The 20,581-nt window shown below is 40.2% G+C and overlaps 1 protein-coding gene across 1 annotated transcript in view; it reads left to right on the forward strand.

Annotated features, from left to right (window-relative positions):
- The window catches only part of HSD17B12 (hydroxysteroid 17-beta dehydrogenase 12), an 83,114-nt gene that overhangs the window by 21,548 nt on the left and 40,985 nt on the right, over positions 1 to 20,581 (forward strand). Inside the window, 2 exon segments of the mRNA XM_066552824.1 lie at positions 10,241 to 10,287; positions 14,590 to 14,665. Of these exon segments, the coding sequence (XP_066408921.1) occupies positions 10,241 to 10,287; positions 14,590 to 14,665 (123 nt within the window).

The following is a 20,581-nucleotide window of genomic DNA, read 5'->3' on the forward strand; positions in this document are numbered from 1 at the left end:
TTTAAAAAGCCATTGCAGGGTGCTGTTGGTTTTTTTCATGCCCCAAATGGAGACTGGTGTCCTCGCTGTGAATAGGGAGGTGCTTGAGTAAGATGATTTGACTTACTGCTAGCAGGATATGAGGTTCAAGAGGGAACCCCTTCCCAGTTCCAGTGCTTCATGGAACCAGAGTCTCTGCTCTGTTAGGACCACAGTGTGTTTGACTCACATATTGTTTTTGTTTTGTATCTCTAGCTGCAGCTAGCCTCTTTCTCATGAAGAGATGAACAGACACCCTCTGGAAGTCAAATTGTATGTTGAGATGGTGGGGGAGGAAGGATAATTTCTGCGATTCCCTCTGACAACCTGAGGATGTGTAGAACCATGCACTCGACAGAATGTATGAAAAAAACAAAACAAATTTCAGTCTGGCTTATTTTGTTTCCCATTTTCTGTCTGATCCATTAAATGGATAGTAATGAACAGATTCTTGTTCCAAGCTTGTAGCTCTGTTTCCAGAGTTAGCTCTGGCTTGACCCATATCTCAGATCTCCTCCAGCAGGTCAGGTTCCTTACTCTTATTCTGCTCTTCAGAGTCAGAAATAGGTTTTTTTTTTCCTTCTTTGAGATATAGTGATTTCCAGTTGGTTGCAAACAACCAACTTATACTGTCTTCCCAATGTTAGCCTAAACTTTTCCTTTTCTGGTGATTACTCTGTGGAAGCTTGTGAAGAGCAAACAAAACTCTTTTAAACTCATGTCCCAGAACAACTAACTCTAAATCATCTTAGCAGCCCTTTTTTAAAATTCTTTTTTGCAGCTGTTCCCATTTAAATTACTTTATCCTATTGCTATAGGAAGCACCTCAGTGGTTATGTAAGTTGTCTTTATAGCTGCATCAGAAGGACAATTTACAGACAATTTTGTATGCAGACACTGATACCTTAGATAGAAAGACCAGATACTTTTTTTTCCCTTCCTTACAATGGTCACCTCACCTCTAAACCGAGGTAGTCTCAAGTGCGTATCTTGAATATCTGGCAATATTATGTTTTATTCCTGTGGTCTGTAGACCCATGTAATTCTTTGCAGTGTGACACTGAGATCCTAGATCCTGAGAACTAGGTTGTTTGTGACATTCATAAAGCATTTCCTTCTTTGTGTGCTGGTCACTAGTCACAGTGCTGAACAGGATTTGTGCTGAGATCAGTCTCGGAGGAGTGTAACTAGTCACTTGCTTTATCCTGATACAAGTCTGCTTTTGGTCTGAACCATTGTAGATGACTCCCCAGGCAGCCCCGCATGATATTCTAAGATACTTATGTTTCATCATATAAAGTTATTTTTCTTTTGCTTGCTGGTAGGTCTGGAGCATTATTCTTGTCTAAACAGATCATACCTTTTAAAGGTTTGACACAGTTTGCCTTTTGATTAAAAATGGATCTAGTGCTGCATTTTATACCAGTCTCTACTTTTTCTATGCTCACAATTATTCTGACACCTTGCATAGCTTTGACTTGAAATGAAAATGCCCACAGCTTGCCAGGATCACTTGTTATCCTCTTTTGCTTGCAAGTGTTGGGTCTTTGTTGCCACGTCGCTAACTGGAATTTATTTTTCTGCCTGCTACAAATACTTAGTGAAAGAGGAAAGAAAATCTCAAATTTCTTCTAGTGACTTCTGATGTAGAGTCGTCTTTCAGCATTGCAGGCTCTAAACCCAGAGGCCCTTCTTCTGGCTGCTTAGTTTCTTCTCAGAAAAGTGACTTATCTATGCGTGTTTCCAGTGGCAAACACACTGAAAGCCTTCAGATGGTGCCAGTCCTGAGCTATCTGATCTCTAAAATGTTTGTGTTGTATTCACCCCCTCCTAGAGGCAGGAAGAACCAGAAATGGTAATTTGAATGACCTCTATGCATGTGTTTCTTTGGCCTGGTCGTGCTTGCCGTGACAGTCAGCATCTGTCACGTATTTCAGAGCGATGAATAAATGAGAAATTGTTTTTGCTGAATATTAATGCTATGCAGTAACTCGTACTGTAGTGTCTTACAGAGCACAAGGCAGCTGTAGCCTTTGCAAATGCTTAACTCAACCTGAACTGGCTTGAGCAGGTGATCTGAACAACTTACTTGCTACTGCAGAAAGTTTAATTCAGGGCAATCTTGGTTTCACCTGACATTTTCTGGATCAAAAGGCTTGAAAGGAGCAAAGGATGGGGGGTGGGGGCTTCTGAACAGGATAACAGAATTCCCACTCTCCTTCCAGACTCCCATGTCCATAATGCAGCAGCCCTTGACTAAGAAGAAAAAAAGACCTCACAGCAAAGAGTGGAGTTTGAGTGCATAAAAGACAACCAGCTTGAACTGGGAGTGTTCCCATAGAGGCAACTGGAACTGGAATTGCTTAAGCCTTGAGTGTGACTTTCATTAATTCTTCAGTATGCTTTTCTTGTAGAGATGTCTAGATTGCTTCTAGTTCTCAAATATAAAGAATCTTCAGAGTGCACTGTCCAAAACCCTTTCTTGCTGTAGTTCTGGGTGAAATAGGAACTTGTCAGTGCTGGGATATTTATAGAATATACCCACAATCCTAGCTCCTAGACACAAGCTGTTACCACGTAAGTGTTTAGTTTTGGGAATTGAACCTTTTTCTGTAGCCTGTCTTTTCAAAGCCTGGCCATTAGGTGTTAGCTCCTCTGTGCAGAAAAAAACCCTTTATATGAAAAAGAAAAAAAGAATGTACTTCTAGGATTCCAGCTTGCGTACAGATCTTTGTGATGAGGCTTCCTATTTCAGCAGTTAAATTGAGAATAGATGTGAAGTTTCTTATTTTTTGCGGAGAGTTTTCTGTTTTTATTTAATAAAAATGCAGGGAGTTGCTGCTGTCTTATTAACTTGCAGCCGGCATGCTTATCTTCTTTGTTCTTTGTTAAATATGAGCTGGCATGTGTTAGACTGCGTTAGCGTTCACTCTTTGGGACTTCAGTGGTTTCTAAATTTGGCATTGCTAAGCCGGTGCCCTGTTTGCTAGAATCAATTGGGGCTGCTATTTTTAGCAACAAAAGGGAATTGAAATAGCAATTTTCTTTCCATGTAATGGATCCCCAAGAGGAATACTGATGCAAGCTCTCTGTCATCCTGTATTCTCCCCCTCCCCAAAAGCACTCAGACGAAAGGCAGCTGTCATGGTTTGCGGCTGTATTAATCTTTAATCAATCGAGTGTTTTCTGCATTCAGGTGTTCAGGGAGAAAAAGGGTCACGACTAAGATCTGCCTAGAATAACTAAGCATTCATGCATGGTCTGTGCAGTCAGAATTTGTGGATAACGGCAGGGATAGATGGAGCAGCTAAAAATAGTATATGCTTCCAGTGTTTCTCCAGTCTATTTTTGATGCTTGATTTTGATAAGGTTGATTGGAGTCTTACTAAAAATAGCTGTTCCTAGCAAGCTGAGGACAAAAAGTAGAATATTTTTAACCAGCACAGTCTAAAGTACTTTTGTTGGCTGGAGATAATCTAGAAGCTTGGTATTGGTCAAATGCCAGTGATTTATATAAATCTGTAATAAATGAAGCACTGCTTGATGCCAAGCAGGGATAGTCTTTTCTCCCCTTGCCAGCTTTTGTTTTCCCCAGGAGCTGTCATATTCTTAATATAGCCTCTGTGTTTCGTAGCAGAAGAATCTCGAGTCTTCAGTTATTTATGGGCTGTACTTTAAACCCATGCTAAGGTTAGCTGTGCAGTGAGGTTTCTCTCAACTGCATTGCTTTGGCAATACACAGAGGGTCCTAGTTTATGTAGATGCGTGCTGCAGCTGTGACAGACCCTCACTCGTATCTGGGTTCTGTCTTGCAGGACAGGGATGGCTCTTCTGTGTGAATGGAGGATGTTGCAGACAGACTAGATCTGCAGTGACCATTTTGAAACAAATTTGAACCCTTCTCAGGGGATCGGAGATGTAGCCTAGGCTACCCTCCTTGACATCTGTTAGTTAGCTTAGTTTTTTGACAGGAAGGGTGTATTCCCAAATTGCTGGACCCACATCTGTCCATGGAGAATAACATTGCTGATGGCCTGAGTTCTCCCTCCTAGGTAATGACATGCATGAGTGCATCTGCAGTACTCTGAAAGATTGCCTAAAAACTCGGGCTTCGGGCTTTTCTGAATGAAAACAGGAAAATGGCTGAACCAAAATGAATTTGTAGTTTGAAGAGACAAGTAGAGAACATGCCTAAGAGTTGCTAGCTTCATTGTGCAGGTAGTCAAAGCACTGCAAGGAGTATGCCTGGTGCTGTTTGCTAGAGGCAATATGGATAAAGGTATTCTGTGCTTTATCTCCATTAGGCATCTCAAAAGTTCATTTTGCTGTGGAAAACGTGTGTTTGTATCTGAAGGCAGGCTTGATCTCTTTAAGCTTTTTTTTCACTGTAGTCTAACCTTGAGTTGGGGAGTCACGAATCTATAATCTTGTTTCAGCGTGATTGCTCTGCAGAACTGCAGTAGAATTTTCTATGCTTGCTGTTGCTCCCTCTCCCTGTTTCAACACTGGTCCTTGCTCCTTTGCTTGAGATGAGATGATTTCTACATGCCTGCCTCATGTTTTACTGCACCACTCTTTGCTTTTGTTTTAAGATGTCCTGGCTGCATGAGAAGCAAGTAAAATGTTCTCCCTGGGCCTTGAATACTCACTTCAGTCACAAAACAGACTGCCAGTGACTACTGGGTTCTGCTTTTGCCTGGCTCTGGAATGGCAGTACCTTTTTTATGAGCAAGGAATACAACTCTATTGTACCTCTTAGGAGGTGGTGGATGTTTTTTGGTGACCTCTTATTTGGCAATTACTGGCAATTTGCCACTTAGTGGCAGTTACTGCTTATAAGCAGAAAAAGCATGTGAGTTCCCCCACACGGTTGGTGGCACTTTATCTCTCATATTTAGCCATGGGCTGTGGGATTTCTGAAGGATGCAGGTGCTATTGGAAACATTTGTGTATTTACCCCTATGTAAGGCTTCTGGAGACTCGTCCATATTTTCATCCCCTAAAGTACCACTGGTCATTTTAATCTTCTAGACTAAAGTCACTCTCTGGTTGCATGTGTGCCACAGGCTTGGTCTATGGCTTCTTTGATTACAGGAAAGCTGTTCCCTTTTAGTGCAAGATGACACATCTCACAGACTGGTGAGGTTATCTAACTTTGTTTATCGAGGGTTGCCAGTTTGGTACTGGCCAGGAAATGTTGCCAGTGCTTGTGAACTATGTCATACCTCTTGTATATGGGCAAAAGCTATGAAGCATTAGAAAGTAAGTTGACTCGGGGGTATTAAAGTGTAGAGAATTAATGAGCTGTGTCTGTCAATAACTATTCTGGTAGTAGAGGCTGTGGTGGGTGCCTGTATAGCTGTATCTTCAATTAAAGAGATCACCGTAAGAGGTCAAAGTTGTGTAGTTTAACTCCAAGTGGGAGTTGAAAAGTCTGTGGGGGGAGGTGTGAGTTTGTTTTTTCTTTATTCTCTTCCCACAACCACATAGGAAGCAAAATTCTGGCACAGCCATTAGGACAAGGATGCTATACTGAACTGAGGTGTAGATTTTGGTGATTTAGGGAAAAGATTACATGACATATTAAGGATAATACTGTAATAAAAATTTAACTGCTGATTTGTGATCTTGTGCTGATGACTTGTATATATACAATGGTAATTGTGGCGTAACCTCCTCCAGCAGTGGGAACAGATGATGCCCCATACTGCTCTCATTGTTTGGAGACCTTGATACTACATTGGCAGTTTCTTTTTGCACCCTATCACTGCATCCAAAGCATGGGTGGGTTCACAGTAATTTATACTAAGGTGGTGTACCCTAGTGGCTAGCATGAATAATGATTTTAGTCTTATCAGCTTTCCAACTTCTTGTCTACCACTCCAAACAGTGTAGGGTTTGGAATATAAGACTGTTTATGTAAAACTGGAATGAAAGCTAGAATTAGATGATGCTACTATACATACATCTGTCACTGATTACAACAGTGATTATGCCAGTCTTACCCAAAATGCCGTTTCCTAGAAGAGCAAGAGATGTTTCTTTCAGTGTGCTGGACTCACTAGGGCCAGGCTTTGTGGACTCTGACTCAGAACAGGAATTTTTAGACAGGCTTTTTTTGCAACGTAAAAAAGATGATGTACATGTCAGCTCTCTAGTCATGCATATACTAGTTTCAAAAAAGGTTCTTGAGATGGGACTCTGTTCCAGGTGAGGACTAATTATTTTGTGAAATACCATGTGTCCTAAGCTGCTGAGGACTGGCCAGTGGGGGCTTCCTAGGGTAGAACATCTCCAGCCCAATGCCTGTGCACATATTGATTTATTAGGAGTGAACTCTTCTCAGAGTATGTTGTGTTACTGGATACCTTCCCTTATTTTTTGTCCCCTGACTGTTAGGGTTGCAGGGGAAAAGGCAAAGATGGGTGTTGACTTCTTTGTCTAAAATTATCCAATGGTGCAATATAAGCTTCCATTCAGGCAAACATTTACTTGGTGGGCTCACACACAAGTCGCCTGGGCACTCTTCTTGCTTCTCTCCTGGAGACAGCAGATGGCTGAAGTGGGAAGCTACTACAGTTAGTCTGACTACTGAGTAAATGTGTATAATCACACTTAGGTGCTGGTGCAGCTTTCTTGTATAGACAATAACTTATTTCTGTCCTACTTGCTTTGCCTTCTTTAAGCTCTGCCAACTGCAGTCAGTTTGTAACTTTTGTTGGAAGGCAGTCTGTAGAAGAAACAGAATTCAAAAGCTTTTAATACACACTTGGAGTCAAACTAGCTTGGGCACATCAAGTTGATAGTAGAAACTTAGTTGAACACTGGCACAGCTTTGGAGTGGTTGAAACTGCAACATTTCTCTCCAGTATGGAAGCTTGAGATGAATGTAATCAATATGAAAATTTTAAGTGACTTCCTAATGTACAAGCTTTAGGTCATCTAAAATGTGGAGGAAGAATTGGTGGCTGAATATTGACTTCTGTGATGTTGGTCCTATCAGTTGCCTTTACCCCACCTCTTTTCCCTGATTTTACAATGTAAAGTCTAAATTTTGCTTTCTGCTCTGGCAGATTCCTGTCAGGGCAGCCTTTCTGACCCTCCAAACTGCTCACCAGGATCCAGCAAATGAGTAGTAACCAGAGCTGGCTGAACTGGTCAGCAGCAGGCCAGGTCTGTGCCGGTGCATGTTTCCCATCTCAGTCTGTGGGTGCTGACCTCCATAGCCTCTCCCGGTGCAGCTGTAGATGGGAAATCCATTTGCCTGGAATGGGAGGGAACTGAGCCAGGTGGCTTTTCTCAAAGGGCCTTAGGAAGGGAAGTGTGGCCTGAAAAAAAGGGGTTTTAGGTTAGGTGTTGGAAAGCAGTCCTTGTACTGTTTGTTTTTCAAGATGGTTGAGCATGGAGCAGAATATAGTTATTCTTCTCCACATGGAACCACTAATTAAATGGTGGTCTCAGTGTCATCTTGTGAGGAGTTCCCTTATTGCTAAGAAAAACTAGCTGCATACTATCCTGAGGCCTTTTCCTGCAGCAGAAACAAAACAGGGATGTGTATTAACCAGGAGTCTGTTTCTGTAGGTGATGGCTCAAGCACTGCTTTTTTCCTGATGGGATTTTGTAATTTTCATGTACATCAGATTTAGTTAAATTTCTCACATTCTGTTCTGGAGGGTACTTGAATCTCTGGACTACAGGTTATTTTAATTTGAACTTGGACTTATAAAGGGAAAAAAACCATCCTGTTACTCACACTTCAGTTAGAAATCCCTGATCTTCAGCTTATGTCTCGTGCTCCAGCTGATTCCATTACCATTTACCTAAGCAATGGATTCAATAAATGAGTAAATATCCTTGACTGAAACTACTTGTACTTTACTAAGCCTTTAAAGGGCTACAGGTGCTTTTTGGAGTCCCTGCCTCATGGAGCATGCATTTTTGGCTGCAGCTGCTAGAACTGGAATAACTTGCAGTGTCAGAAAACAGTGTTTTGAAATGCTGAGCTTGTTATCTGGGAATAAAACCATTAAGTCTGTAAATTCTGAGTTGGAAGAGAAGAAACAATCTAAGTGGTAAAGGGAATAGCTCTTCTTTAGGTGCCTCACTAACTATGGTGAAAGAAACAACCCCTTTCATCAAGTCACTGAAGTTGAATGTTTTCCACATTGGGCCAGCTTAGAACTTGTCCAGTTACTGTTGTGATCCTTATGGGGAGGGGTCCTGGTACTGTTTTCACTGTACTCCTGTGTGCTCCATTGTTTTGCTGAAGCAAAAATTACTTTTCTGATAATACATAATGTGAATCCCAGGTCAACAAGGCTGAAACTGAAGCTTGTTAAAGGGAACATGCTGTCCTCCAGGACTGTTGTGTGTCTGGCTGAATGGGTAACAATATTGGTCCAAGTTTGGTTGCAGGAAATGGGCTCCTGGGAAAGTATTCTTCATTTCTTCCCTAAGGTCTGATTTTTATTGGTCATTTGGACCCTTGCTTCACCTTTCCTTACATGGCTTTGTTTCTGTACCAAAACTGTCACTCACACTTCCCTAATGGTGGCTGGATAGGAAGTGGCAGAGCAGTGTGACACAGATACTTTATGGTTTTCTCAATAAAATTCCCTGGCACTGACAGTGCAGCAGCCAGAGCTCTGTTTAGCAGCTGGAGCATCCAGTGTGTGCAGTATGCATATCCTTATCATGCTGGAGTTATGTCATCTTGGAAATAAACCCTGAAACCAGGGAGGGGATAAACATATATGCATGTACCTTCATCTGTGGTCATCTGTGAATTTCAGTTAAATCAGGGATATGACTGGATCTTTATTTCTAGCCTGTTCCTGAATTGTTGCTGGACCATTCAAACTCAAATAGGACCTTTGCAGCAGTTTAATCTTTTGTTATTATAGCTACTTATTTATAGGTAGCAGGCACAGAGACTGAAAGGGTTACAGCATTTCCTAGCTGTTATTACTCAAACAGAAATATTCTGGCTGCAGTTTGCATGCTGTTAGAGGGGATCTGCAAGCAGTAACTAATCAAATCATCTGCAAGCACATCTCCTTCCAGTGCTCCAAAGGGATGCTATTGCTGAATCCCAATGCCATTCAGCACCTCTGTCTGCTATGACTTTCATTCAAATAGAGGTTGACCTGAGAGTTAAACCAACACTCCCAGTTCACTGTTCTGAAACATTAAACAAGTCCAGTTATTTGGCCATGGCTACATTCAGTGATAAGCAGAGGAAGCACAAACCAAGCTCTTCTGATCTGATAAAAGGACAAACAGAAAAAATCCAGTATGTTCTGTGGCTACTTGGAGAGTGAGAGCAGAGACAGGTAAATGACAGGTTGGACAGGAGAGGTAAAAATGTAAGGATGTTGAGGTGTGGGTGTTGGGTTCGGTGAGAGGAAAAAGCTGAGAGAGAAAAAAAAGTGGCGCTTAATTTACTTGCACAAAAAGAGGTTGGAAAAGCAGTTTCTGTATGGAGGAATTGCTATTTACTGGGATGATCAGCTACTAGTGTGGTGAGAGCCCGGGAATAATCTGTCAAATTAATGGCATGTTGAGTCACTCACAGCTTCTCAGCTTGTGGAAAAGAATCCTAGAAAGACTTGAAGCTTGACTCAGATCCAGTCACCCACAGGTGAGAAAGTTTAAGCTGCAGAAGCCCAGCTTGCAACTGATGCCTGGATCAGTCGCTCATACTAGTGCTGGTGAGCACAATGGCCATAAGGAACTGAAATCTGCTGGAGGAACACTAACAGAAAGCTGTTGCCTGTGTCCTAAAATCTATTTTCTTGGATGCTTACTGGATTTGAGATACTTTTTATTTTACTGTACAGTAAAACTAAGTTGGCAGCTGGTTTAATAGTCACAAATCAGCTTTTTTTTAAGTTAAATGGCTTGGAAATCTCTTACTCCACAAAGTTTCTGAAGAAGAGTATTAGGACAGAGGCCTGGCTTTAGAAGGAGTGCTGAACCTGATTCTTGAAACACATTAGGCTCCTAATTCCCTTTCTTTCTCTCCTTTCTTACCTATGGAAAGGTTTTAGTGTGAGTTCTTAAAGTAATTTCATAGGAGTTGTACACTTGTTCCAGAGACTTTGATGTGTTTCTGTCTGGAATGAGTACTTTAATAGCCTACAAACAAACACACACATTGCAATTACTTCTGTGAAGCAACTAATGCAGATTTGTCTTTTTTTTTTTTTTTTTTTTGTTGCAGTGGTCACGGGAGCTACTGATGGGATTGGAAAAGCCTATGCAGAAGAGGTAAGAATTCTTACCACTTGGAAGTCTGTCTTGATTCTTGGCAATACGTCAAGCTGTCTCAACTCCGTCAAGCTGCATGTGATATTTCCTCACCTTATCTTAACATAGATATCTGTGGAGAAAGAGGTCTCCTACCTTGCCTTCCTCTGCTAACCAACCAAAAGTTGTATTTCTTTTTGTTAGTTTCTTTTATTTGTGAACTATATTTTCAGCTCTTACCTTGTCCTTCAGTTTTTATTTTTAACTTCCTTCGTTTTTAAAAGAATTTTAACTTTCTCAGCCCTTAGTAATTCCTTTTGGTACTTCCAGGCACTGACTAAATAGCATTTACAGCTGCCAGCAGTAACTTCCAATTATTTTCTCTAGTTCATGAAGTCTCTGAAGCTGGGTTTTACCTTTATCTCTTCTACTGTACTTTTGCTCTTGATGGATATGTGGGCTCCAAATATATTTCATATACTGGAATGTATTGCTTAAGACAGAAAGTGCCTGTTAGTATAGGGTAATTTAGCCTATAAGCCCAGAGAACATAATGACAAATAGTGCTGACTACAACGATTTATAGCAAAAATAACTTTAAACTCAGCATTAGTATCAGAGTGAGCCTGTCTGTGCTCATTTTTGTGTTCTCTGAAACACCAGCATGATTTTGTGCGAGATCAGCTGTGAGAGTTTCCCTTTTCCTTAATTTTTTCTTATTTCTTTTTTTTTTTTTTTTGTTTTGCAAAGCCCACGGGGAAAATGGCATTCCTCTTCATGGGTAGTCCTTGTCCTTTGGATTTCCTGTCATCCAGATGTGCCTTGCCCTGCTATCTGCAGCTCTAGCCCCCAAATTGATTTCTACTTTGCAGGAAGTAGTACTTCATAGTCCTAGTTTGAGAAAGGGGAGTTGGCTGCAAAAGGCATTAAGCCTGGTGCCAGCAGCACCTGACCCTGGCATATTGCTCATAGCTGCCAGGTACCCCAGTTACATGGCACCAAAGCAAACGATGCAACACTTAATTTTTAACTGTCTAGAGCAAGTGGAAGGAGGTTACTGTGTCCACAGCAGAGCATTATCAGGAGGAAGTCCTCTGGTGTGGGAGACACCCCCTGAACATCATGGGAGATTAGTTTCAGGATCTATATGGCAAGGTACTGGGTGAATAAAATGAGAGCTTGCTTTATGTTCTGTAATGTCTCTAAGAACTAGGCTGCTTTTGAGCATGGAAGTCTGCTGCTGGCTGACTCCTGCATTCAAACCCCCATTAGGAAAGCATCACAAGTATGAGATACTGTTGGAAAACAATGTCTATTACAGCTGCCTTGCAGTAATTGCTGTAAGCAGAGGGCACCCCAAAGGGTACAGGTACTCATTCTTGGGCTACAGAATAAAACATACTTTGAGTTGTAGTTATTATTGTTACTTAAGCAGTTATTTAGAATAAAACACAAATCCTTCCTTTGACAGCTTAAATGGATGAAGAATACTTTGATAAAGTCAAGTGTGGATGTGGGGTGAAATGTGGAATAACTGAAGAGACATCTCAGTCTTTAACTCTAGAGACATCTACAGAAGTCTGCCAGAAGAGGCTTGATTTTCTACTAAAAATTCCCTCCTGGCTACTATAAATTCTGCTGGCATATGGCTGCTTGGGCCTTGATGGCTGTGATTATAGTCATGTAGACAACTTTGTTTTCCTTGGAGGAATTTGTGAGAATTGTAACTGTGTGTTGAGAATTGCCTCTTTGAAAGTTTGATATGGTCTCACTGGAAAGTGATGGAAGAGAGCATTATGAGTGTGTGGAATCTTGGGTTATACTCTGTTCTGTAGATTATTTTCCTTTTCCAAGCAAAGAACTGTTTCTATATTTTCACTCTTGCAGTATTAAGACCTTTAATCTTTGCCCAGCACTGATATCCTTATCATTGCTAGATCAGCCTTTTGTGAAAGGTTTCATGTTTTGAGGACATGGTGAGGAGTCAGTATTCGTTGGCTCTCTATCGTTATCCTTTGTTTGTTTTTGAAAATCATTAGTATAAATTCAACCTTAGCCTTATTTGTGTGCTGGTGATAAACTAGAGGTTGTGATCCCATTGCTTACTCTGCAGTACTCTACTATGCACATGTGTGGAAAATGTGGTAGTCACTAACGTGGCATTTAAGAAAATCAAACACCTCCATTCATCAGCTCCAACAGAATGGTAACCCTGGCTTGCATCAATTCTTAGGCTACAAGGGTAGCTTCCCAAGATATGCTACTCTGGGTGAGTTTTTATGGTAAGTTTTAAGGTCCTGTCATTCAGCCGTTTCAGGACCCTAAGGATATTGGCCAAAGGGACAAGTGTAATCACAGTCTATCTACGAAGCAAGTGGGTCTTCCTTGATTCCTATATAAAAACAAAATTAGTAACTGGGATCTTGGGGATCATTATCTCTCTTTGGATGATTGTGTTTCCTTTCAACCAACTAGGTCTATACCAGTGAAGGCAGAGTGCTCATCAGGCACCTTAATTGAGCTTGCTCTCAAGTGCTGTATCTTTTTCAAGTTTGATTACTTCTCTTTGTGATATTTGTTCCTAGTTACAGGGTCTTCTGTTGGCTCTTTTATGTGCTTTCTACTTAGAACTCCACTTGCAAAAGGGTTTCCAATTTCAGATTGCAAACTACTTCTCAGAGTGCATCCCTTCAGTGTGAACATAGCAGAGGTTTCTCTCAAGCTCGCCCTTGTGGTGGAAATTCTCTAAATGTGGTGAAGTTCCATTGACTGGATGTATTGGCATCACTTTACTTCCTTGGCTTTTGAGACAAATGCAGGTGAATACTTATCCATTAAGCCCAGGTACCTACTGAAGCACTCTGAGAGCCCAAGGGTCATGACTGCTGAAAGAGAGCAAACTCCTCTGTCTGCAGTCTGGAGGTTTGCATCCATGAGGAAGATCTCTGGAGCTTTTTGCCTCATGGGACGACAGCTATTTTGGATTCTGAGTAGATTGTCCTAGCAGGTTAGGTAATTAAGGCCTTCACTGCCTTGATCCTGTGGAATGAAAGTGCTATTCCCTTCTTGGTGCCTTCCAAGCCTACTATGGGCTTCATGTAAAGTGTGTTCCAGTGAGCCAGGTGCTTCTCTGCAGTTGGCTGAATGTGTTAATTCTTGTAACACCGCATCATTTCCTGAAGCTGAAGGCTTAAGTTGCCTGTGAGCCTGAACCTGGCACCTGTTTGCTAGTGATTCCTGTGGTGTCTTTGGTGTCACCACACCTCACTCTATGCTCATGAGATCTAGTATGAGTTTTCTACTGCTTAGAGATCACACCTGGAAGCAGAGAGTTCACTGATGAACTCCGCCATACCTCTGTCTGACAGAATCACTACTGCTTTGCATACTCCTGCTAGAAAAGTAGACAGCTTTAAGCCACTTCAGGTTGCGGCTGTACTGTGGTGTAGTGTTTTGAGGTTTTTGGGTCTTTGTGTTTTGTTGATTAGTTGGGATTTTTTGTTGTTGTGGTTTTTAAAAAATTCCATCAGAGTCCCATTCTCATCAGCTTCTGAAGGCAGCAAAGGAGCTTTATTGGAGCAATGACAACATACATGGTTTTTATGTGTAGGTCTTAAGTGTCTAAAAGGCAGAGCCACTTTGAACTGTGGATAGAGATATTGTTTGTACTTACAGTAGTCACAAACATAATTTTCATTTCAGAGTAATTCAGATATGTAACTTTCTTCCTGCAGACACTTTTCAATTGAGTTGTTGGATCTCATTTTAAACTTGCAGTGGCAGGTCTGCTTTGATAACCAGGGTATGCTCTTGCCCCATCTTAATTTCCTCAGATAGCTTCCCTAAAAGAGTTTTAGAAGTAAATTAACCTTAATACCTATGAGTAGTACAAAGTAAGAGTGGAGCCTTACTAAAGGGAGGAAGTATTGAGTTGCAACGCACGTGTTCAAGTGACCGTGGATATCTTAACTTGACATGTTAAACTTCATTATGAGTAATAATATCTTTGCTCTGACTTGCAGAGGTAGTGTAAAAGTTCTGTAAAATATCCACTGTTTGTTTTCTATCTTATAAATGTGCCTATCCACCTCTATTAGATGACTGAGAAGATAGCATGGTGTGAAGGGAGTTAAATAATAAATAACATGGAAGTATTTATCCTGGTTTTCCCCTTTATATCTCTATTTAAAATTGTATTTTTTTCAGACTTGCTGATCATATATTGTTGGGATGTTTGATGAATTTTGCAAATGCTTTGATTAGGTTACTAACTTGGAAGTGATTTATGACTATTCTAATGTCTCCTGTTTTGTCTTCTTGCAGTTAGCAAGACGTGGAATGAAGGTGGTTCTAATCAGTAGGTCAAAAGAAAAACTGGACCAGGTTTCTACTGAAATAAGTGAGTTAAAACTTCTTCCCTAAACTTCACTGGCATGCTTATAAATAAATGCAATTGCACATGAATTTCATACATGCTAATATGTACAGCTCTGATTTTGAAAAGAGTTTGCTCTTGTGCACAGTGCAAATGTTACAGATATAAGTGGTAAAGGCCTTGCAGTTCAATTTTACAGCTCTTCACATTTAACTTCTGAGAACAATAGGGCTTAATTCTGGAATAAGTACTCCTAAAACTGTTAGTCTTCCATAAGAAAAGCTTACCAGGCCAGACTGAAATACCACCTATTCACATAGTAGCAGTTGTCTAAAATCATAATAAGGCAAGAAACATGCAGTCACTTCTCCATTTGAATATTCTCTCTGTCTCTCCACCCATAAGGGTGGTTTCTTTGCAACTAGAAGTTGTTGAAAGTGTTTTCTTTGTTTTTTGTTGTCTTACCAAGTATACAGATTTATTGTGGGTAGCTTGCCCCATCTCCCTCTTTTTTGTTTTGTTTGAATAAACTACTCAAAGAATATATTAGAGACCTGTAAGTTCTTTTGAGGTGATGAGTGTTCATAGTCATAAGAATATATGGAATGAGTTAATGTGTTTAAGAACCTGTATTAGGGATTGTTTCTTCAGTAAGTGTGTAGTAAATGGCTGTAATGGAAAAATAAGGGAGCAACTTTAGTGTTTCAATCACAAATGGGTATTTCTACAGGATCAGTTAGGAAAAAACTTCCTCAAGTCTCATGCTGACAAAGGATTTCCCAATCAGAGAAAAGTATAATCTAAACCACAAGAATTCCTCTTCTAATCTATATCTCTTTTATTAGGGCATATTTCATGCAAGGTTATTAGTTTGTGCAGTGTATGTCAAGATAAAGTGAGAAATATAACCATGTGAAAAGGTTTTGATAAGCAGAAGTTGTGTACTATAAAGCAGGTGTCTCAGCATAATGATGTTGGGCAAAGAAACCTTTAAGATGATGCTTCTGTGCTACCCTCCCTTGTCTTGCTTAGGCTTTCTAAAATGGTTTGTGTATGTAATGCAGATAATGGTAAGAACTGCTCTCTTTCCAAGGTCATAAATGTATAATTTTGGCTTAAGTTTACTAAAAATTCTGTGTATTTGTTAGTGGCACTGTTTTACTATAAAGCATAATCCCCTAAGTCAAGAGTCAACACACTGTGCTGTATGAAGTTGTAAAGGATTGCTGAGTGTAAGTAAGGATCACTGAAAAACTCAAGGACTTCAACTTGCTAAACAGTAGCTGTTGTACTAGATCTGTAAATCAGGGCATACAGTTCTGTTGATATTGATGTCACTATTTCTGGCTTTTAGTGTCCAATGTAAGATGGCATATCAAACTGTTTTTTAGACAGAAAATTATTCTTTCTTATGTGTATGTTTAAGTTGTAGAGAGCATTCCTTCTTAGAGCAAAGTTGTCATCAAGCTCTATCTTCCACTGATTTGGAAGTAAGTGGCATTGTTCATTAGTATCCTTCATTTAAAGCTGTCACTGCAGTGTCGGGACCTACCTGTGACACTCTGGTCAATGTAGTGACAATGTAAATGCAGCAGAATAGCTGTCACTGCCTGGATAACCTGTCTCACTGCTGAAGCTTGCTGCCTGTACATAAGGAAGATACAACAAGGTGGTGTTTTTTGGTGGCTCACTGCAGTAGCTGAATGATAGTTTGCTGCATTTGTGTGGGCATGTGCAGTCACGTTTCTAGCAACGTTACATAAACTTGTTTTGCCAAGTCAAACTATAACTGAAAGACGTTTCTACAAATAGTCTTGTTCAGGAATGAAACACCTATGCATGAAGTGGCAAGCTTCTTGAGAGTGGTCATAACCCCTTGTTTAACAGTTTGGGTATCTCTTTCTCTGGGAATTAAGCATGATGCTGACAAGATAGATAAATCTACTGCTTTAAGCTTCAGCACTAACATGGTAGCTGCTGGGGGAGGTTCTCAGATTAAAAAAATAGGTACATTTCCCTATGTGAAGCAGCCTGTAATGCATAATTACTGTTAGGCCTCACCCAAACATTTTTCTGCTCCCTTTCCTAAACCGTTCTGAAATGAGATGACTCATGCTGGGTTTTCAGAACACTTCTTTTGACAACACTGAGCTACTGAAAAGTATATCTTGTTCATCGTGGCATATACTGAAGGATTAGGATAGTCTGCATGAACAAGCAAGCCTGAATTGCACTTTCAGATCCTGCTAGGTTTTAGCTGGACAGAATTGTCTTATATTCAGTCCCATGTGGTCTCTGCAGTCTGCTCAGATGTTGTCATATATAAGGTGGGTGACTTTTTTAATGCTAAGTCTGTAATTACCTAAACGATTCCCTTGCAGGCTTCTAAGGTAACTTTAAACTTCTTTATAGTGGTCCATTGTTCTTCAAATTGGCATAGAGCTTGCTCCTCTTGAGTAATGACTCTTAATCACTTTAAGGAAGAATACATGTTTAGCTAATTCCAGTTCTTTGAGTTGTGTGATTCTGTGCATGTTTTCAGTTTGCTCCTCCTTTTCATTAATCAATCTCATGCTTATCCTATTGAATGGATAGATACACTCTGTCATAAATAATGACAGGGATTTTGAGACTCAGGTGTGTTCATTCTACTTCAGAAGACTCATCTGCTCATAGGGTAGACTTCTACTAGGAGTGACATCTATTTACAAATTACAAGTTGTATAGCCACCATCATAAGGGAAATACTCATATGTCTTTCTGCATGTTAAATGCCAGCTGACCTGGAGCTGATTTTTTTTAATGTGCATATGCACATTAAAGTAGCTGAATTGATGTTATGGGAACACCAGATGTTCTGAATGTGCAGCTCAGTTTGAGCAACAAAAATTAGTGGGTTAATTACAAGTTTTTGAAGACTTTATAAGATTTTTCACTGTGTTTTCAAGCATGTTTTAAAGCTTTTTTTTTTCAGAGTACTTAGGTGTTGTAGGATTTGCTATAAAAGAGCAATTCTGCTTTTTGTTCCCTAAGAAATATGGATATAGGGATAATATAGGATAGAATAGGGAGAACATCGGATAATAGGGATACTCTATTAAGAAATAGAGTATCGGCCACTGACTGAAGAAAAAATTTAGAATTTCCTCTTCAGTCGTCTTGGACAACCTTTATGAGGAATTATATAAGTTTTATGGAAGTATATTGGATCTTTTAATCAAGTTGTCAGGCACAAGCACAGACTATTAAGGTCACTGTAAAAAAGGCTTCCCTAGTTTAGTTCATGCTGCTTCACTGTTCCACCACTTTTCTGAAGTGTCTGATGCATTGCATTGTTAAACACTTCCAAACATTCAGGGAGGATCAGGAAAAAAATTTCTCTGTGAATGGAGACAATTGTTTGAGTGCCACATGTTGAGTCTATTCCCTGATTTGCTGTATTTAATAATGAGCATGGTCCAAGACATCTCAGGTGCTCTGTGCCAGCAGTTGGTTCTTGAACCATGGATTTGCAGGCAGAAAAGCTTCAGTTACTGCACTGGATAAGTTTTTCCTGAGGGAATTGAGAACTACTTTGCTGTAGAAACTCATTACCCAGGGGCTGCAATATGAAGAATGTAGTGCAGACCAGATAAGCAAGGAAAAAACTTCAGTTTGTCTATAGGGAAATTGTCAAAAGAATTTGGTACTGGTGTCCATTTTTAGCTGGTACCTTCACAGGACACTTTATGGAGTTGAGCATGAGCTGCAAAAGCGAGGAAAATGCTACTCCTTGCTGGTGTTTCTACTTACAAGTCTGAGTAACTACTTACTTGTAGGTGAGTGCATATAAAAGCAACGTGGCAGATTCTGTCATCTGTTATTATATAATGAAAGTCACTTCCTATGTACTGCTTTCAAGTTGGTGGTTTAGTTTTACATACACACGGATGATAAAATTGGCTCCAATTAAATTAATTGAATTTAGAGAAATCAATTGTTTTTCCAATGTATTCTCAAAAATTAACATTGGAATACACTATAAGCCTTTCATACTTGGGAACTACATACATACAGCCTTACATGCATTGGGAACTAATGTTCAAAACTTGGATTCTGCTACATATCTGTAAGAAAATACAAGTTTCTTCTATAAGAAAATAAAGATTTTTGGTAATTTTGCAAAAATCTATGTAGCTATTTCATTCCAATACATTTCCTCAGCCCAGTGTGCAGTGTATCTAAGTTGCTTGGTCATGGTAGCTTCATCTTGAACTACTCTCTAACTCTAAGATTTTGGGTATCAGTAACTGATAACTCTCATGCTTATATTCAGGATCTGTTGTGTTCTAATACTCTGGCATGATTTTTGAGTACAAAAATGGGATGTAGTGCCAAACCCAGAAATGTTTCTTCCCCATTTCCTAGGTGGGTGCGTTTTACAATTTTCTTCTGCTTTCTTGGTGAAAGGATGCCCCAGGTTGTGGGCAGCATCCTGAAGCAGACCTGTTGCTGACCCCTGTGCTTGTGCCCCATCCCTCACCATGACCCACTGCAGCAAATGGGCCATGCCCCCATGACAAACCTAACCCCTGCAGATGCTCACCTTCACCTCCCTTGGAGCACTTGGCTCCTTCATCTCTGCCCTGTCTCTCAGATTTCCTCTCTGCTGCACCCCAGTACATCCTCCTCGCATTTTGGAGTTGGCAAGTAAGAATATTTGTGTTTAATAGAGGAGGTTGAAATGCAGACAAGTTCTGAGAGGAAGGGGACATCTTTTGCACAGAAATGACAAGATTCACTTGCCTGAGCTTAACTTGAAGACAAAATGAATCTGGCAGTTATTCTGACCTTTTGTGATCTATTTTAAGGTAAATGAATATGTTTGTAGCCTTCTATTACTTGAGCCAGGTTCAGGTTGACATACTTGAAATCCTCATATATTTCTTGAACTTGACAAAATGGCTTCAAATATTTTAGACTTGTTTTGATGCACTGAAGTCACCTTTCACATAAAGCTGTAGTGTGAGGGTCTTTGATAACAAACTCTTGAATTTAATCTCTGAAGAAAGTTTCCCTTGGATGAAGTGAAGGAAGTTCTCTTGGTTTTGCCTTGTGTGAGCCACTTACTAAAGGAGCAGTTGGTGGGCACTGTAGAAAGTGGACAGAGGATTCAAACTGAATTAATTTTCATTAATTTGTTAATAAATTAAGTAGATGACCCTGATGTAAAAAAGAGAGCTGTTGGAAAGGGAGCTTATTTTTACTTTTGAATTTTTTTCTTCTTTAAGAAGAATTCTGCTTCTGTGGCTGGATATTTTTCCCACTTAGTCCCTCTTTTTTTATGGTCTTCTCTTGAATTTTCTCATTGACATTTTGTCTGGATTCATTTAAAGAAATTGAACAGAATACTTAGAGAGTAGACAGATGCCCTGCAAACTACAGGATGCAGTCCTAGAACTACTTCACCTCTTTGGAGAGTTTTGAGGTAGCAATCTGGTAGGACCATACACAGGTAAATGTTCTGCAGATGACCAGTGATATCCTTGCAGAAGGACTTCCTTTCCATATCATCTGTCAACATATGGAGTAACAGACCACGTGTCACAGGTGGTTTTAAGGATGAAAACCAGGAACTTTATTGGTCAGTGTAGGGGTTCCACAAAGCAGTAGGTGAGTTAGCAAGCTCTAGGAGATGGTGCTTTTTCACACCTGATAGGACTGAGTGAGTTTCTTCCAAAAAGAAGGTTCTTGCTGTGAACCTCACTGCCAGTGTGTTTCTATGCAGTACCTATTAATAGTTCATAAACCCAGGAAGTCCGGGGAAAGGAATGTATGAAGGTTATTTAAAATGTGAATTTGGGACTTTGGGTTTCCTTGTCTGAATATAAACACAGCAGAAGTAGCTTCATACTCTGTATATTGTGCCTGTAGGATCAGGACTAACTCTAGGACCTAATG

Source organism: Molothrus aeneus, chromosome 6 (assembly GCF_037042795.1).
Source record: "Molothrus aeneus isolate 106 chromosome 6, BPBGC_Maene_1.0, whole genome shotgun sequence".
Classification (NCBI taxonomy): domain Eukaryota; kingdom Metazoa; phylum Chordata; class Aves; order Passeriformes; family Icteridae; genus Molothrus; species Molothrus aeneus.